Source organism: Micromesistius poutassou, assembly GCF_964030765.1.
Source record: "Micromesistius poutassou genome assembly, chromosome: 4".
Lineage (NCBI taxonomy): Eukaryota > Metazoa > Chordata > Actinopteri > Gadiformes > Gadidae > Micromesistius > Micromesistius poutassou.
Window position 1 is genome coordinate 11,520,641 of NC_140274.1, and position 17,695 is coordinate 11,538,335.

The window sequence follows — 17,695 nt, forward strand, 5'->3', positions numbered from 1 at the left end:
TAGATTTGCACAGAAGCACTCCCGCACACATGGATATACACACACAATCTTGAGGACACCGGGGAGCAGGGATCAATGGAAGTAATATAAGGCTACCCGTTTGAAAATGCATCAGCCCCTTTTTTGTTTGCAATTATATACAGTTATATCTGAGGCTTGTTGAACTGGTGAATAGATTTGAAAAACATCAGATTTGGATTTAACTGTCTTTTATTTAATTTAAGTCTTTCAGAAATATAAATAAATCAGAATATTTAGGGAATCATTAAAGGGATAGGCTGAGATCTCTGTGGATTGGCATTGGCCTGTCTTGCCCAGATTCAGACGAGATGTTTGATTCCAAGTTTTTAATTCCTAATTAGAAATTTGAACACAGCATCTGAAATCGTGCTCAATTATTTGTGTTTTTGTAGACAAACTTCAATCTTGTTGTGTTGTTACTGGCACTCGTTTGCAATAAGTGACTATTTGGAACACATTGGAAATCTTTTGAAAGTAATTCAAAGTGTATCCCCCTCTCATGAACAGGAGCTAGCCTTCTGCAAATCTACATGACAATGGAAGCGGCAAACAAAAAACAAATTCTAACCCAGCAATCTCCCCTTCTGGAAGCACACTAATGAATTTAGATTTAAACAACTATTCTGAATCTTGGTAAGACAGGCAAACCGCAATTTACAGACATCCCTTTAATAATAAAACCCCAAATTTCCCATATGGGATCAATGAAGTTCAGTCTTATCCTAAATAATGAATTAATCTATTCTTTAATTTCCACATCTACCAAATACTCGCCTGGTTGTTCTTTGTTTACTGTGGCTTGTGATGAGGCTAAGATATAGATACGGTGCTGGATTTGTTTGTATTAGCGGCCGAAGGGGAGGAGCGCCTGTGGAGGAGGGGTGGAGAGAGATGTGACGAATGGAGCCAGCAGGCGCGTGTGCATGGGTGGGCTGGGCCAAAGAGGAAGCGATGAGCTCATCGTAAAAAGAGAGAGAGAGCGCATGTAGGAGGGAGGGAGGGAGGGAGGGGGGAGTGCATAAGTGACATCGTTTCAGAGATGAGCTCAGCGGTAAAGGCGTGGGCTGCCTCTCTCTCTCTCCCTCTCTCTCTCTCTTGGCTGTGGCTCGTGTTCTGTTGTGACAGTGAAGGCTCGCCTCAGTAGAATGCACTAGCGTTGCGCCGAGAGAAGCCGGCTCTCGCTGCCATGGTGGGAGACTTATTTTTCTGGAGCTTCTGCTGTCTGAGGCTCTGGAAACGGGAGAAGAAGGTATGTAGGCTACCATGGTTTCTGTTGTCATTGGGTAAAGAATTTATTGGATTGCTGGGTTTCCTGAGAGATAGGGCAGCGATGGGGGTTTGGCTAGCAGGCAGCAGGAGCATAGGAGATGGCCCCAGGTGGCCGAGGGAGGAAAGATTTAGCCGGCTGTTCTTGTGTGGCGCCACACACGCTCCATCTTCCTCCGTTTGACATTGGGTTTGAAGCCGGGGACACTGCCACTTGTCTGTAGCCGGCATTCTTTTATTGCTGACTATTTTCACACTCTGAACTTTCTCTGTGTGCGTCCTTGCCTGAAGGCTGTCTTCATCTTCCTTTTGGCCTTTTCATTTTTAATGTCATTAAATAGTAATGTGGCATGCAGGCTATTTTTAGACGCGGCTCTGCCCCAGATTAATGTAGACTTTGGGTCGGAGAGATGCACGGGAGTTGGGATGGCAACCTAGCATGATGGCACAGCCCTGCTATCATTCACATTGAGCGCCCCCGGCTCCCCATAAGCCTTCCTCGGTGTGTCATGGCTCATAGATAACATGGAGGAGGCTGAAGCCATTTGCAGTCTGCTTGCTGCTGGTGTACTCTGAGGGCCGGGACGCAAGGGGGTTTCCGCTGAGGCAGGCATCAATGTGGCTCTCTGTTTATTGGGTTTGCTGTCTCTGTCTCGCCAGGCAACTGTATATATTAACCACTTTTACTTTCGCAAGGGTCTCTCATAAAGTGTAGAGCACAAACAGATTAGTTTGGAGTGTGTCAGCCACAGAATGGTGTAATCCTTTGAGGTCGGTCAGGGGGGATTTTGATGCAATTTGTTTTGGCTTTTTGGGGTTTTTTGGGATTTTTTTCTCATGCATGCACTTAAAAACCCACACGTACATACACATACACATGCAATCACTCACACACTCACAATCTCTCACACACACACACACACACACACACACAACACCCACATCAAATGGCACATCATCTCGCACAGAGACACTTGGAACATTGCTGGAATCTGAGCTGGAGCGGCCTCTCTCTGATGGGGGTTTAGGGTCAGGGTTGGTATGGGGGGGTGGGGGTGGTTGAGCACATGTTGCTCAACCATCTGAGATCCACCAGGACGGAGGAGGGGGTCCTTGACTTGTAGGGTAAACATTGGAGTCCCGTTCGTTAGTTCATTGTGGATCATTAAACAGAGGCCAGGCGGGACTCAGCCTGTGCTGTGGTGTTTGGACAGGCCCATCAGAAGGGCTGGTGATGACAGCTCGTCCGTCACTGGGACATGTCGATGGGAGGTCGGCGTTCAACCACTCCAGCTGTGCGGGTGATGTCACGGTTCAGGTTGCATGTGGTGTTTACAGTGAGTCCCCACGCATTCTCGGTGCACTGCGTTGCACGTCACAACCTCAGGGTTGTGCAAGGTTAATATAGGAATTATACAGTGCTCGTGTGCATACAGTACCAATAAACAGTAGAGGAATGAGGGAACGCAGGAGGTTTTTACGGTGAGATGGATTGAATATATGTAAGCCTATAAGTTCTCCTTAGTTAATGTTCCTCTTTGCCGAGAGCGTTGGCCTACTGGAGCCTGTTAACTTCACAGCAACCTCTAGCAGAGGTCGAAGCCGCCTGTGGAATGATCAAAGAAGAGTTCATTGGCAGAGTGTGTGATTACTAGAGGTGGATGGGGAGGATCCCTGAGCGATCTGTTTAGAGAACCAGACACCAGGGTTTACAGCCTCTGCTTCCCCCCCCCCCCCCCCCAAAAGGGGCTGTTAAAATTCCAGTGACCACCTGAAGAAACACACTCACTCACACACGCACACTAAATCATCCCCTTAACTAATCCTAATACCAACATGAACTGGGATGATTGACCTAAAGCAGATTTTTTTTACATTTCACGTTCACTCCTCATTGTTCTTCTATTGCTTCCTTATTGTGTCCCCCACGCAAACAGACAAACAAAGAAACACACACACACACACACTTCATCCAGTTGTATTTTTGTATACATTTCAAAGCAGAGGCTTTCCCTGGGACTAGGCACACACAATGCCTGTCAGATGTGGTTAAGGGTGTGTGTGTGTGTGTGTGTGTGTGGTAGTCTGTGTGTGCGCGCATGTTTGTGTATGTCTGTGTGCCTGCGCATGTGTTTATCTGTGTGGGGCGTATTTGTGTGGCAGGCAAATGTCTGGGTGAGGGTCAGGATGTGACGGTGTGGCAGACAGGGTGAGGGCTCGGGTTCGGGTTCAATCCAGCAGCTGTCCCCTGTTCCCCAACAACACAAGACCTGCCCCGCAACAACTACACCGTGAACCCGACATTGCAGCTCACATTGTCAGCCAATAAATAAAATGGACTGAATAAAACGGTTATGATAAGAATCAGACTTCATAGCTTGGAACCACAAAAGACACAATCGAAGAAAAATACTATGACTATAAAGGTTGAAATAAACTATAAACAAAACTTACAAAATACAAGCCTCCCTTCCTTCGCTCCCCAACTGTAGAGTTCACAGACAGCCTTGTAACTATTACTGGGGTTGCTTCCTTCAATTAGAGCGATGAGGTCCTGCTAAGTAAGGCCCTACGTTCCCTCCCTGTCTGCCCTGTGATGTGGTGCGGCCTCGCTCTGATCACACCCACACACACCCTCTGTCTCTCTCTCTATGTTGTATCAATTTGTCTAGATACAGAAAGTGTGTGTGTGTGTGTGTGTGTGTGTGTGTCTCTCTCTCTCTCTCTCTCTCTCTCTCTCTCTCTCTCTCTCTCTCTCTCTCTCTCTCTCTCTCTCTCTCTCTCTCGCGCTCTCTCTCTCTCTCTCTCTCTCTCTCTCTCTCTCTCTCTCTATGTTGTTGTTGTCTTCTGTATCGCTGTTGGCAGGAACACATGTGTTGTTCTGTCCTGAGTCCCTAAAAAGACACAGAGAAATAGGCTAGGGAAATTCAGCTTTGTTTCCTTCCTCCACTAGATTGGGTCCCACCTCCAGTTAAAATACAGCTTTAGTACCAAGCAGATGTTAAATTGTCCTACAGGCCAACACATTGTCATTGCTAGTCCTCCCATGGACAAACTAATAGATACAGCCTTCCGGTATCTGCGTCTGTGATATTAATTTCTTACTACTATTTCTTGATAATTTAATCACCATTTCCTCGCGAATAGCCTAAGGGCCATCTGTGTGTATGTTTGTGTGTTCTTGTTGTTGCTGCGGCAACAACAAGGAACAAATGCTACTACCAATTTTTCTCAATTTTTTTCTCCACTCCATTCCTGATCCAGATTATCGGCTTGCTGTCCTCGGGGTGTAGGTAGCTTTAAAAGTTTCACAGGGTTAACTTCAAAACATGCTGCTGTCAGCTGTGTCTGAATTTGCTGATGCATCCTGGATCTCCACTCTCCACACTCGTGCTTTAATCAATTTAACTGTCAAATATGGGAGAAAAAAAAACATAGGAGAAGACACAGAATCCCTGAAAGTATCGAAATTGAACTCTTTGCTATACATTTTCAATCTCAAAGTAGTGTTTCAGGGATGGGCCATAAATCAATCTTTTGACAGACTCAGACCCCAAAAAGCTTTCATGTGTATATCTTTTTGTGCTCTCCTCCCCCTTGGGTCTGGAGCCCAGTGGGATCAGTGCCTGCACACTGCATTAGAATTGCAGATTACTGCAGTTGGAGTCGGTCTAGGGGCCCAAAACACTATGTTTTTTGCCAAATAAGCAAAGTCTCGGGTCTAGGGACTTGACACCACATCACAGCGTTTCATTAAGCAGATCTTAGGCCCTTAAAAATTCCAGACAGGGCGGGACTTTCTATTTTGCATCGCTGACAAATTTATGCAAAAGTCTCTTTCGGGGATCTAATATGAGATGTGTTTGATTTTGGCTTGAAGTATTGTCTACTGTTCAATCTTTTTGGTGGTGGTTGTCATTAAGACAGATCCACAGATCAGGGAAGAAAAAGTGCAAGGCTCAAACTCATTGACATATTCTCATCTCCTTGCACATGATGCAAATCAAGCTCTCCAGTGTTAACAGCTTGGCTCACTAGTATCTGATGGGAGGCAACCGGTACAGCCCCTTGCAGTAGCATCGTCCACACATCCGATTGCTTAATCTCAGCGCCAGCTCTGTTTTTGGCTTTAACTCAATTTCCTCCCCCGCTTGCAAGAGACAGGCCTTAAGCTGGAGATTGATTTTGGCAGCGGAGCAGAACTTAATCTTCGAGCATGTATCCCAGCATCGCCTTTAGCAACCAGACCTCCCCCTAGTTCTCAGAGTTATCTGGTGTCACCGTACTGCTGGCGTTAATGATGCCCACAGCACAGAAGAAGACAGACATTCATTTACAGCCTCCAATTTTTAATTTCTTGAAATGTACTTTCAGTGTAGAAACCACGGCTCTTATTACAACGCTTCACTTACAAGCCTTTAGGGGGTTTCTTTCAAGGTTGTTGAAGTAGTGGTGTCTTTTTTCATGATAATAAAAAAGAAAGTTGAATGTATATATTCCATATATTCAACTATGCATGCTTGTGTGTTGTGTCTTGGCCAGGTCGCAGGAGAACAGAAGTACCACCCAGAATGCTTCACTTGTCTGAACTGCAAGGCCTTCATCGGCGACGGGGACACGTACGCTCTGGTGGAGCGGTCCAAGCTCTACTGGTAAGCCCCCGCCGGGCCCCCCCTTGTGAGGTCACAACATGTGCCCAGGGGCTATTTCCAGTAGCCAAGTTACTACAAATTATTACGGTTCAGGATCAATGATGACCGGTGTACATGGAGAGAGGGACGAGCAGTGGAGAGAGGTTAAGGCCATATTCAAGATGTGCATATTCACAGGCCCTTGCATTCACTGTGAAAACAAAATACTAGTGTGGCCAATTCAATTATAGTAGTGGCACACTTTGATATTAAATAATATATTCTTTAAATCAGGCAAATTCAGATGTATTTCATACAGAATTATATAGAATAGATGGGCTCGCAACCATCATGTCCACCATGCAGTGTTTCCAGGAGACTCATTGCATTAAGGTCTTGTTGTGTGTCTGCTTTGTGTCTGTGTTGTGTCTGTGTTGTCTGGTCATCTCGAGCCACTTTGTCTCAGATTGAAATGCGACAGCTACATTGGGAAATGTTCTGTTGCTGAGTCATACTTACTAAAAAGCTGCAGAATACAAATAAAGCCTGCTTTGTCTTCTCTGTGCTCCGAATGGAAGTGGGCAAACGGCGATGGACTAACGATTGTAACTCTTTATTTACTGCTGCTAAACAATACATTTGTTTTGTTTAACTTAAGTATTTGTCAAATATCATTTAAAATGATAATGTCTCAGTCAAGGTCTACTTTTCCCTCAGAAGACGTGAAGTCTGACGAAGGCACAGGAATGACAAGGATAAGTTATTTGTGCACCATTGACATTTTAAATGACTCGTTCCCTTGTCCCTTTCCCCCCTCCTTGTTTTCTTTCCTTCCTCCCTCTCACACTCTCTGCTATGGGCTTTGTTCTTCCTATTCTCTCTCTCTGGCTCTCCTTTCTCTGTGTGCCTCTCTCTCCATCTCTGTTCGTCTCTCTCTCTCTCTCTCTCTCTCTGTCTCTCTCTGTCTCTCTCTGTCTCTCTGTCTCTCTCTCTGTCTCTCTGTCTCTCTCCCTCTTTGTCTCCGTAGCGGTCCTTGTTATTACCAGAGTATCGTGACTCCGGTGTCTTTGCCCGCCTCTCCATGCTCGCGGCTCCCTCACACCGTCACCCTGGTGTCCATCCCCGCCTCCACCCAGGGGACCAATAGCCACAGGGGGCGGGGCTTCTCTGTGGCCATCGACCGGCCAATCAGCCCCACGTACAGTCCCGAGCACGGGCCCACTGTCCGCGTCTCCCAGTAAGTGTGTGCATAGGCGTGTGTGTGTGTGCATGCATCAGTGTGTCTGGTGCGTTTGTGTGTGTGGGGGGATGTCTGGTGTGTGTGTGTGTGTGTGTGTGTGTGTGTGCGTGTGTGTGTTTGTACTTGTCTGCATGTATGTGTGTGTGTTGAATGTCTGTGTGTGGGGGCGTGTCTGAGAATGTGAGTGTGTGCTTTCTAGGAGAGAATGTGTGTGTGTGTGGGGGGGTGTCTGGGAATGTGTGTGTGTGTGTGTGTGTGTGTGTGTGTGTGTGTGTGTGTGTGTGTGTGTGTGTGTGTGTGTGTGTGTGTGTGTGTGTGTGTGTGTTTGTGCTTGCATGAGGGAGTGTGTGTGTGTGTGTGTGTGTGTGCAGTTCCAATCAGACTGAATGCTGGAGAGGACTGTGGTGGGGGAGTGTGATTACAGCTGAGGTGAATGTGAAGAATTTGATGACTAGCAGAGGGAGAGTCAGCGAGGGAGAGAAAGGATGAGTCAGAGTTATAAAAAACGATTAGAGGTGCCGGGCGGTGGAACGGTGTGAATGATCTGGATCTATGGGATCTGGATCTATGGGAACAGTGTGAATGATCTGGATCTATTGGCACAACAGGAAGACTCCTGCAGAGCGATGGCAGCTGAGAAGATTAAGTCTTTCTTATTCAGACTCACTGGGATTCAGACTCACTAACTCTATCACTCCGTCCCTCTGTCTCTCGTCCAGAGTGGATGCTGACTGCATCAGCCCGGATGTGAAGAACTCCATCCATGTGGGGGATAAGATCCTGGAGATCAACGGGACGCCCATCCACAACGTTCCTCTGGATGAGGTACGGCCTCTGAGGTCACTTTGAAACAGGCGATGAAACGGTTGATTCATGTTTTAATATGATAACTGTTAAATAACTGTTGAAATACTGTTGTACATCGGCAGCCTCGTACATTAATAATAGTAAATAACGGTTTCTCAGGGTATTCTTTAATTAATTAATTATTCTTTAAATCGGTTGATACTAATTAGCTAAATTAACTTTGGGACATATTTGGAACATAAGCATGCTAGCTGAACAATGGCTGAATAGTAGCTTCTTCTTATCTAAAAAATATACCATTAATAATCAAGTTGTCTATATCCGACACTAGTGTGAAGCGTCCGCTCATCCATCAATGGACATCATTTCTCTTTTTTAACAGATCCCCTCCAGCTCATTCATCCTGGAGAGCCAATCGATCTTAACTTAACTTAACTTAACTTAACTTAACTCAGTTTCCAGCTATTGGGTTAAACGCCCACCTGGCCACAGCCGCCCTTGCCACTGGGATACACGAGCCTATTCATTGGGCCTAATGCTGCCTGAGTCTGATCCATTAAGGCCATGAGTCCCTTCTAAAAGCTCCATTCATAGAAGCACTCTCCTCCTCCACCCCGGCAGATTGACCTGCTGATCCAGGAGACCAGTCGCCTGCTGCAGCTCACCCTGGAGCGGGACCCCCACAACCCCGGTCAGGGCCCGGGCTCTCCCCCCGATGATGACTGGGCCCCGGGACCCCAGGGCCCCGGCCTCATGCTGCCCGTCACCGAGGCCCCCAACCCCGACGTCAGCCAGCTGCGGTCCCGCATCATCACGTAAGAGGAGCACAGCGAGGGTCTGGAGGTGGATTCAACAGGGGGCTTGTGTTCTGGGGGGAATTAGGATATGCTAAAAAGAAAGGGATTGGAAATGTGCAGAGTTAGAGTCACGTGTTGGTTTTGCCTTTGCAAGAAGTTTTTCTCAAAAGTGGACTGGACATAGCAGCCTATCCATGCAAGTTCATCCGAATACTTGATGATTTATTTGTCAAATCATATTTATGGGACTCTTAAAAGGACATGTATACAAACATTATTTTGAATTTCAGTCCAGTTCACTCCTGTTCTGATGTTTCTCCCCCCCCCCCTTCTCTGTCCCCCAGGCGGAGCTTAAGCACCGACAAGTCCCCGGGCCCCAGCCAGACCGACTCCTCCCAGAGTAAGGACTTCAACCGGTCCGAGTCGCTGCGCCTGGTCTCCAGCCGCATGCACCGCATCTTCCGCCCCTCCGACCTCATCCATGGGGAGGTGCTGGGGAAGGGCTGCTTCGGGCAGGCCATCAAGGTAAGGGTCTACACCCCCTCTGTCCCCTCCCCTATGTTGCTCCGATGTCGTGCTGGGGAATGTGAATGGATGGAAGGATGTACCTTGTATCTTCATTATTTTCTAGGGGGGAGGGGTATTTTCGATACTTCTATCCAACCTCCATTTGCAACGCACAATGCAATGTGGAGCAGGGTCAAGGGATGGCCGCAGATACTGGGTTATACGGTTACATCCCTCAGTGGATGGCTGCATGTCGTCGGTCATGAGATCATATCTATGATGTACACTAGGTGGAGGCATTGCAATAGTTTCAACAATGCATGAAAAAGAGAGAAGGGGAGAGGGAATGCAGGATAGAAGTTAATATACATTAAGCGTAATTTACACATGAATATGCAATATGCATCATGAATATGCAACTGGAATATAATGAGGTTTAATAGGTAGAATATAGTGAAGCTGGAGAGAGTAAATGGATGAACATCAAATCAGTGCATAGGACAACTGTATTATTAACAGACAGGCATTTCCCACAGGTGACCCACAGAGAGACGGGGGAAGTGATGGTGATGAAAGAATTGATCCGCTTTGACGACGAGACTCAAAGGACATTCCTGAAGGAGGTGAGTTAATATTGACTAGAGATTGCATTCATCCTTCATGAAGGTTTATTATGACACAAAGAATATAGAACAACCACATTCTCACGGGGAGAATGACTATCCCCTCCTTAAAAATGCCCTTCAGACAAAGGAGCTGGTCAGATGTGTATGTATGTACGAGCGTGTGCATGCGCTGTTCACAGTGGTCTGTGAGTGTCTGTGTGTGTGCTCAAGTGTTTATGCGTGTGCCTCTGTCTGTTGTGTGTATGCGGGTGCGTCTATGTGTTGCGTGTTTGCCGGTGAGACAGTATGGAATCTGAGAGTGGAATCTGACAAGGTTAGAAGGGGAGTAGAAGATGACCAGCTTCCTCCTCCGCAGTGTTCAGGGCCGTTTATCAAGTGTCTGCATCACCATCTAATCTCCCTGACCCTCCCAGCAGCAGCAGCAGCAGCAGCCTCAGCACACCCTCAAAGCAATCTCTTCCACTCCCTCCCCTGCTCTCAGTCATGTCCATTGCCCACCATTCAGCCCTGCACTTTAATAACAGCCCATTTGAATGGCAGAAGAATACTCAGTCACATTTACATAAGTATCTTCATCTATGTCGCTTCACTATTGCTAGAAATTATTGTTAGTATTGTTTTTATCATAGGGAAACTGCTATAACTGAATTCCACCAACACACTGTGTTTAATAAAAGAGCTGGATTATCCTAGGAACATCTAGTGACTAACCTGCCTTTGTGCCAAGGTGCAAACAATCTCAGAAACTGTTACAAGTCGGCTTCTTATCAGCATACTCTTAGTAAAACTGTGAAATGGTGAAAAAACGGTGATGTTGAATATAGCTTATAATTGTGTTGTTTGATAAAAATAAACATGTTTCTAACACTTATAAATGCTAATGTTTGAACACAAGTAATTAGATTACTTTGCGTCCACCGAGCCACCCCTCAACGATGGGGCCCCTGAACGTGTGGTGTGTAAAACAGCCGTGTGGTCCTTCTGTGGTTTCAGGTGAAGGTGATGCGCTGTCTGGACCACCCCAATGTGCTCAAGTTCATTGGGGTGCTCTATAAGGACAAGAGGCTCAACTTTATCGCTGAGTACATCAAGGGAGGCACGCTGAGGGAGCTCATCATGGAGATGGTGAGAGGGGTGGTGCTTCTGTGTCTGCTGTGTGTGGGCGTGTGTGTTGTTAAAATGTGTGAAGCGGAGCAGGGCTGCAGACAGTACCTCAGCTTCTGTCTGTATGGAGGGATTAGCTGAAGAGATTACTATATTTAGAGTGTATCTGTAATACCATGGGTTTTATGTTTGTATATTTCTATTGATATATTTATATGTGTCTGATCTCCTGTGCCCACAGGACAGTACCTTCCCGTGGAACAAGCGGGTCAGCTTTGCCAAGGACATCGCGGCTGGCATGGTGAGCTTAGGAGGAAGCAGCCTCAAGCACCTGGCTTGGCTCTGAGACATTAAGCTTCTGATGTGTATTCTGATGGCAGCCATAACATCTTGGAAAGGATGAAATGGAACAATGTGTTTAACCGAATGGATTACTTTTCACGGATGAAAGAAATAAAAGAAAGAAACTAAATAAAGCTGCAGTGCAGCAAAATAACAATGCTGGCTTTACAGACATTGCCCTCTAGTGGGCATTTACTTGAACTACAACACCATGACTTGCCAGTGCTATCTGCAGTAGATTTCCACCCACTATCAAAATTATACCCACTATGAAAACCTTACCCATTTTTTTGTTTAAACTGTGAGTTATGAAGTTAAACATTATTGCCGTGCTTCAGTTAAAGCACAGTGATTAATGTGATGCGTGTCAATGGTTGACCCCAGTTTTAAAACTATCCCTTGCGAGGGCGTCTGCTGTAAGGGCCGCAACAATGACCGGTTGTTCCGCACGAGTTTTGGATTTGCATTTAAATCTTCTTTCTTCTTTTCTCTCCCTCTTTGCATTCAGTCATATCTGCATTCCATGAACATAATCCACCGAGACCTCAACTCACACAATTGTCTTGTGCGAGAGGTAAGTTCTCTCTAAAAGGTGTTTTTGTGTGTGATAAGGATAACAACAACTTAATAAAGTTGCTAATAAAAAGTGTGACAATAACAACATAAAGTTGTTAAAAGTTATGAGCGTGGGTGTGGGTGCCCGCCCATGTGTGGGACTTAACTAAGGAAACAAGTGCGTGCACACATGTGTATGTGTAACTACTAGAGAAACGTTCACTTTTGTGTGTGTGTGTGTGGGGGGGGGTGGGACTGTACTACAGAAGTGTGTGTGTGTGTGTGTGTGTGTGTGTGTGTGTGTGTGTGTGTGTGTGTGTGTGTGTGTGTGTGGTGTGTGCATGACTTTGCTAGAGAACCAAGGATAATAGTTGCTCCTGTAGGGGCTTAGTTTAGGCATGTAGCCAAGGTACCTGAGCGGATCACGTGTGTGTGTGTGTGTGTGTGTGTGTGTGTGTGTGTGTGTGTGTGTGTGTGTGTGTGTGTGTGTGTGTGTGTGTGTGTGTGTGTACACCTGGATGTGTCGCCCATCTGCTGTGTTTTTCTATGGATTAATACAATGTGCATGTCAGGGCAACAATGGTGAGGTTCTCTCACTGATGACAGTGCTGTGACAACTCTGCAAGCGGACAAATTCTTGTCCACACAAACACAGAAGGGCTTTGTTAGGGACAAGTATGGCAAGTTAATCCCTCTTGAAATGTACACACACACACACACACACACACACACACACACACACACACACACACACACACACACACACTTACTAGTGGCCCTCGGCTATGTCTTCCTAAAGCAGCCCCTTCCTGAGGTGGAGGGAAAACAAAGAGAAAGCTATAGATATTGTGAACAAGATCTCCAGATGACAGGGCACCCTACTACACTGTTTTGTAAATACAGGCTAAGGCCCACGCATTTTTTTCATTAAACTTCAAGGTGAAGCCGTTTTAGGGGAAAGAGCAACAGGCCTGAGGTTAAACACTACAGCACTGTTGCCATATCAGGCAGCATCACATTCCTGTCTCTCCCCCTTGCTCTGTCTCAAACTTTTCTTTTTTTATACCCTGATTAACTTTTTATTCAGTTAAAGAGCAACGGGCAGGTACATTATTTTGCACGTACTCCTTCTACATTGTGTGCTCGTAAAAAGAAGATGCCAAGATTTTTTTTTTCTTACGTGCCTAAAATAGCAAACTAATGTAGCCATATGGGGCGCAGCGCGCATTGTGTGATCAGATCATATGGGGAGAAGCTACTTAGGCACGCTAAAACAAAGCAGCAGCAGGTTGTCAATCGGCTGCGAAGATGTCATTCTGCACGAGGTTGTCTAGCAGCACGCCTCCAGCTGTGCTGGTGTGTCACATGCTCTGTTCCTCTTTGTGTTAAATTCAGTATTTTGGTGCGTGTGAATGTTGCGCTACTAAGTAGTCAGGCTGTAATTAGTCAGGCTGTAATTCTAAGATGAAACAGAACATAAAAAATTGTCTTACACTGATATCCTTCATACTTTCACAACATGAATATAGTCTAACATTCATTTCCTTCATACTTTCACCACAGGAATATAGTCTAACATTAATTTCCTTAATACTTTCACAACAGGAATATAGTCTAACATTCATTTCCTTCATACTTTCACCACAGGAATATAGTCTAACATTAATTTCCTTAATACTTTCACAACAGGAATATAGTCTAACATTCATTTCCTTCATACTTTCACAACAGGAATATAGTCTAACATTCATTTCCTTCATACTTTCACAACAGGAATATAGTCTAACATTCATTTCCTTCATATTTACCCCATGTTCATTCATTTGGGGCGACTGCCAACCTCCCAGTCTCTCCTCTCTCCCTACACGTCAATATAAGAGGCTCAATTTTACCGTCTTACTCAAGGATGAACACAGGTGGACTGCCGAACTTGGGCATCAAACCCAGTACCTTTTTGAACTGGGAGCGGAATACCATAACGGTGACATTACCCCTCTCCCTCTCTGAATACTGACAGTGTCTCTCTCTCTCGCCGCTGTGCAGGACAACACGGTGGTGGTGGCAGACTTCGGCCTGGCCAGGCTCATGGTGGAGGATAAGCACCAGGACAAGCTGCTGCAGGCCGGCCTGAAGAAGCAGGACCGCAGAAAGCGCTACACCGTGGTGGGCAACCCCTACTGGATGGCCCCCGAGATGATCCACGGTACGGTCTCGTCCTCGAAGCTTAGTATATCGTGTCGTAGTCACACATAACTCATATGGACGGTTGACATACGCTCATACATTGAGAAACATTGATATGTATTTTCGATATGATTGTCAAGCCGGTAGAGGCGTTCATTATTTGTTTGGAAGTCTGATGGAGCATGTAAAGCCAAGATTAGACAGGGCAGGATTAGACATTAGCTATATGACATCCTAAAAAGTAATAATATCTAGTCTTGTATAACAATGTCGATAGTATATGAATATATTGAGCAGCCCTGCATTGACCAGGGAGCTGTCTGGTCTCCAGAATATACATCACACAGAACAGAGAACTGGAGTGTATAGCTACCGGAGCTCTGGCAGCAGCCCTGCACCTCCCCCTGAGGGAAACTCTGACAGGAGCTGCCAGCTATATTATCTCACCTCTTGAAACATCCATCCATACATTTACCTGGACCTCTATTTTAGGAGCTAAGTGCTAAATTCAACATCAGGCTTACAACATCCTTTTTTCTCTCATCTTCTTCCAGGGAAAAGCTACGACGAGAGAGTGGATATATTCTCGTTTGGCATCATGCTCTGCGAGGTGAGTCTCCCTCCAGTACTAGAACGGTCGACTCGAACCCTCTGCCCTGGTGTCTCCCACTCCTACTGTCTCCAACTGTCTCATACTGTCTCCCACTCCTACTGTCTCCTACTGTCTCATACTGTCTCCCACTCCTACTGTCTCCTACTGTCTCCTACGGTCTTCCACTCCTACTGTCTCCTATTGTCTCATACTGTCTCCCACTACAACTGTCTCATACTGTCTCATACTGTCTCCCACTCCTACTGTCTCCTACTGTCTCCTACTGTCTCCCACTCCTACTGTCTCCTATTGTCTCCTACTCATGCTCTCCTACTGTCTCCTACTGTCTCCCACTCCTACTGTCTCCTATTGTCTCCTACTCCTGCTCTCCTACTGTCTCCTACTGTCTCCTATTGTCTCCCACTCCTACGGTCTCCTACTGTCTCCCACTCCTTCTCTCCTACTGTCTCCTACTGTCTCCTACTGTCTCCCTCTACTTCTCTCCTACTCTCTCCTACTCCTTCTCTCCTACTGTCTCCCACTCCTTCTTTCCTACTGTCTCCTACTGTCTCCCACACCTTCTCTCCTACTGCTGTCTCCCACTCCTACTCTTGTTCTCGTGGTTGTTGTTTAGAACCTGGCCTGCTTCCTCATGTACCAAGCTAACACAACTCTTTGTCTCCTCCAGATCATCGGGAGGGTGAACGCGGACCCAGACTACCTGCCCAGAGCGGGGGACTTTGGTCTCAATGTTTCTGGCTTCCTTGAGCACTTCTGCCCCCGTAACTGTCCTCCTGCCTTCTTCCCCCTGGCCGCCATATGCTGTGACCTTGACGCAGATAAAAGGTCAGTCATCCATCCTTCAGTACAGTACCTTTGAGGGGGTCATGGAAACAACAGATATTATAACGTAAAAGGCAGAGCAGCGTTCAGAGGATTATCTGTTTTGGGTATTTCTCACTGGTGGTCTGACGCATTGCAGCTGAAATAGGCTTGATCAGGGTTTGGCTGCTGTTGTAGTTCTCAGATTGTATATTCCTGTCAAACCAGAGATAACATAAAAGCATTCACATACTGCACGATTTCTAAAAGGACTTCTGTTTGACCTTCCCAGGCCAGCCTTCCCCAAGCTGGAGGAGTGGTTGGAGAACCTGAAGATGCACCTGGACATGGGCCTGCCCATGGTCTCTGAGCTGGACCAGCTCCACAAGGCCTTCTGGGACAAGCACAGCGTCACACACTCAGAGAACGGCCTGCCCACCCACCCAGAGCAGCCTGAGTAGGCTCAGGAGGAGGGTCGGAGAAACATAGGAGGCGGGAAGTGGTATGGCCACAGCTGCACACATCCTTGGGTCGAAGGAGATGTAATGGATGCGTACAGAAGGAGGTATATTGTAAATATCCTGCCATGTCCAGACGGCCACAGGTGGCCTACGAGGTCTGGTCTCAGACTAAGACGAATAGACTCAGGGGGAAATTAGGAACTGAAAAGCCACCTACGCAAGTAGCATCCACATCCATGTTCAACTCCAGAGACATAATTTCATTGCACCCATTGATGTCTCGTTCACCGGGGGGGACTAGAACAGGATCACATGCATTCAGATCCCATGTTTGGAAAACTGTGTGTGTATAAGATAAGTGTGTCAGGTTCAATGTCAGTGTATGTATATTGTATTTAATTCTCGAGAACCTGATTGAGGTATTTGTTCCTGAAAGATATACATTTTGAAAAACTTTTAAAGCCTTAGTTGGGGCCCCAGTAGATTATGATTTTTTTCAGGGATCCCAGGAGCTTAGACAATGAATCATGGAAGGAGTTTTTCATGTTCATTCACATTAGAAAGATCTACCATACACATTTCCAGAATAGGGTCCAGTCAAGCCCTTTAATGCTTTTAAAATGCTTCTAAAAGCTTCTAAAAATAAATACATGGTAAATGATACTACCCCTTTTTTTAATTTCCCACTTTTGGAATAGGGTTACATGGTTAGTTCCAGTAGACTCTCCATATTAGGCCTGCATTTATGTCTTCACAGTCCCCTGTGCTAACGTTGAGTAGCACTGACTTAAATTCAATGTAACTCCTTCCCTGAACCCGGTACATTGCAATGGAAGCTGTTGTCTTATCTCTCATGTTGCGATGAAATATTGTTTTCAAATCTCATACCAGTCCTGTAAATATAGAGTGGCATTGTAAATGTTTTTAAATATTCTAAATGTACAGACATATTTTATATACGTATGCTGCATTGCCATATTTTTATTCGGCGACCAGCTAGAATTATGGAGATAAAAAAACATGTTTGAATTGAAAAGAAGACAAGTTTGTTGGTTTTCTTGGTCACCGTGGTGACAGCAGGATCTCACGTCATGATACAATGACCCGACTAAAGCACGTCACATTTCGTCACAACCCACTTCAAAATCATAAAAAATATATATCGTCTTACCATTGTTTAAGTTATGATCGACTTCCCACTCCCGCTCCCACAAAGAGAGTAAATTAGAACATCAAAGTAAACTTGTCAACAATGTCCTCCTAGTGCAATCAAACTTAATAATGCTCTGGTCATGACTCTGAGGTCATGATTGTACAGAAGGTTAATTTATACATTGTGTCTGCGGTCTGTTTAAACGTGTTTGTCTCCCCTCTTGTGACGCTCTCCCTGGGACGGTCCAATTATCCAATAATGGCTGGCTGTAAATCTCTCCAAATGCATACATCCTCCCTTTATATGTGTCTGTGTGCATCGCTTATTTACGCTCTGCCGCACTCCTCCAATATGAATCTGTTCCACTGTCACGTCTCACTCTCACCATAACATGCTGCATTTCATGCATCTCATCACATCTGCTGCGTTTGTATGTGCTGCATGGTGTACTTGCTTGAGAAGCTCCCTTCTGCTACTAAACCAAGCAACTTAAACTAAGAAAATGAAGAATGAAAATGAAAGAATGAAAAAGTAAGGAAAATGAAAAAAAGACAACAAAACAAAACATGCTTAAACACAGCTTCTGT

General features: G+C 45.7%; 1 protein-coding gene across 1 annotated transcript in view; it reads left to right on the top strand.

Annotated features, from left to right (window-relative positions):
• The window catches only part of limk1a (LIM domain kinase 1a), a 29,378-nt gene extending 12,917 nt beyond the window's left edge, over positions 1-16,461 (top strand). Inside the window, exons 3-15 of the mRNA XM_084467409.1 lie at positions 5,830-5,939; positions 6,946-7,155; positions 7,878-7,983; positions 8,587-8,780; positions 9,107-9,287; positions 9,806-9,892; positions 10,889-11,020; positions 11,241-11,300; positions 11,850-11,915; positions 13,940-14,099; positions 14,635-14,690; positions 15,361-15,518; positions 15,787-16,461. Of these exons, the coding sequence (XP_084323535.1) occupies positions 5,830-5,939; positions 6,946-7,155; positions 7,878-7,983; positions 8,587-8,780; positions 9,107-9,287; positions 9,806-9,892; positions 10,889-11,020; positions 11,241-11,300; positions 11,850-11,915; positions 13,940-14,099; positions 14,635-14,690; positions 15,361-15,518; positions 15,787-15,955 (1,689 nt within the window). The 3' untranslated portion in view covers positions 15,956-16,461. The remainder of the gene's footprint in view (positions 1-5,829; positions 5,940-6,945; positions 7,156-7,877; positions 7,984-8,586; positions 8,781-9,106; positions 9,288-9,805; positions 9,893-10,888; positions 11,021-11,240; positions 11,301-11,849; positions 11,916-13,939; positions 14,100-14,634; positions 14,691-15,360; positions 15,519-15,786) is intronic.
• Positions 16,462-17,695: the final 1,234 nt, after the last annotated feature.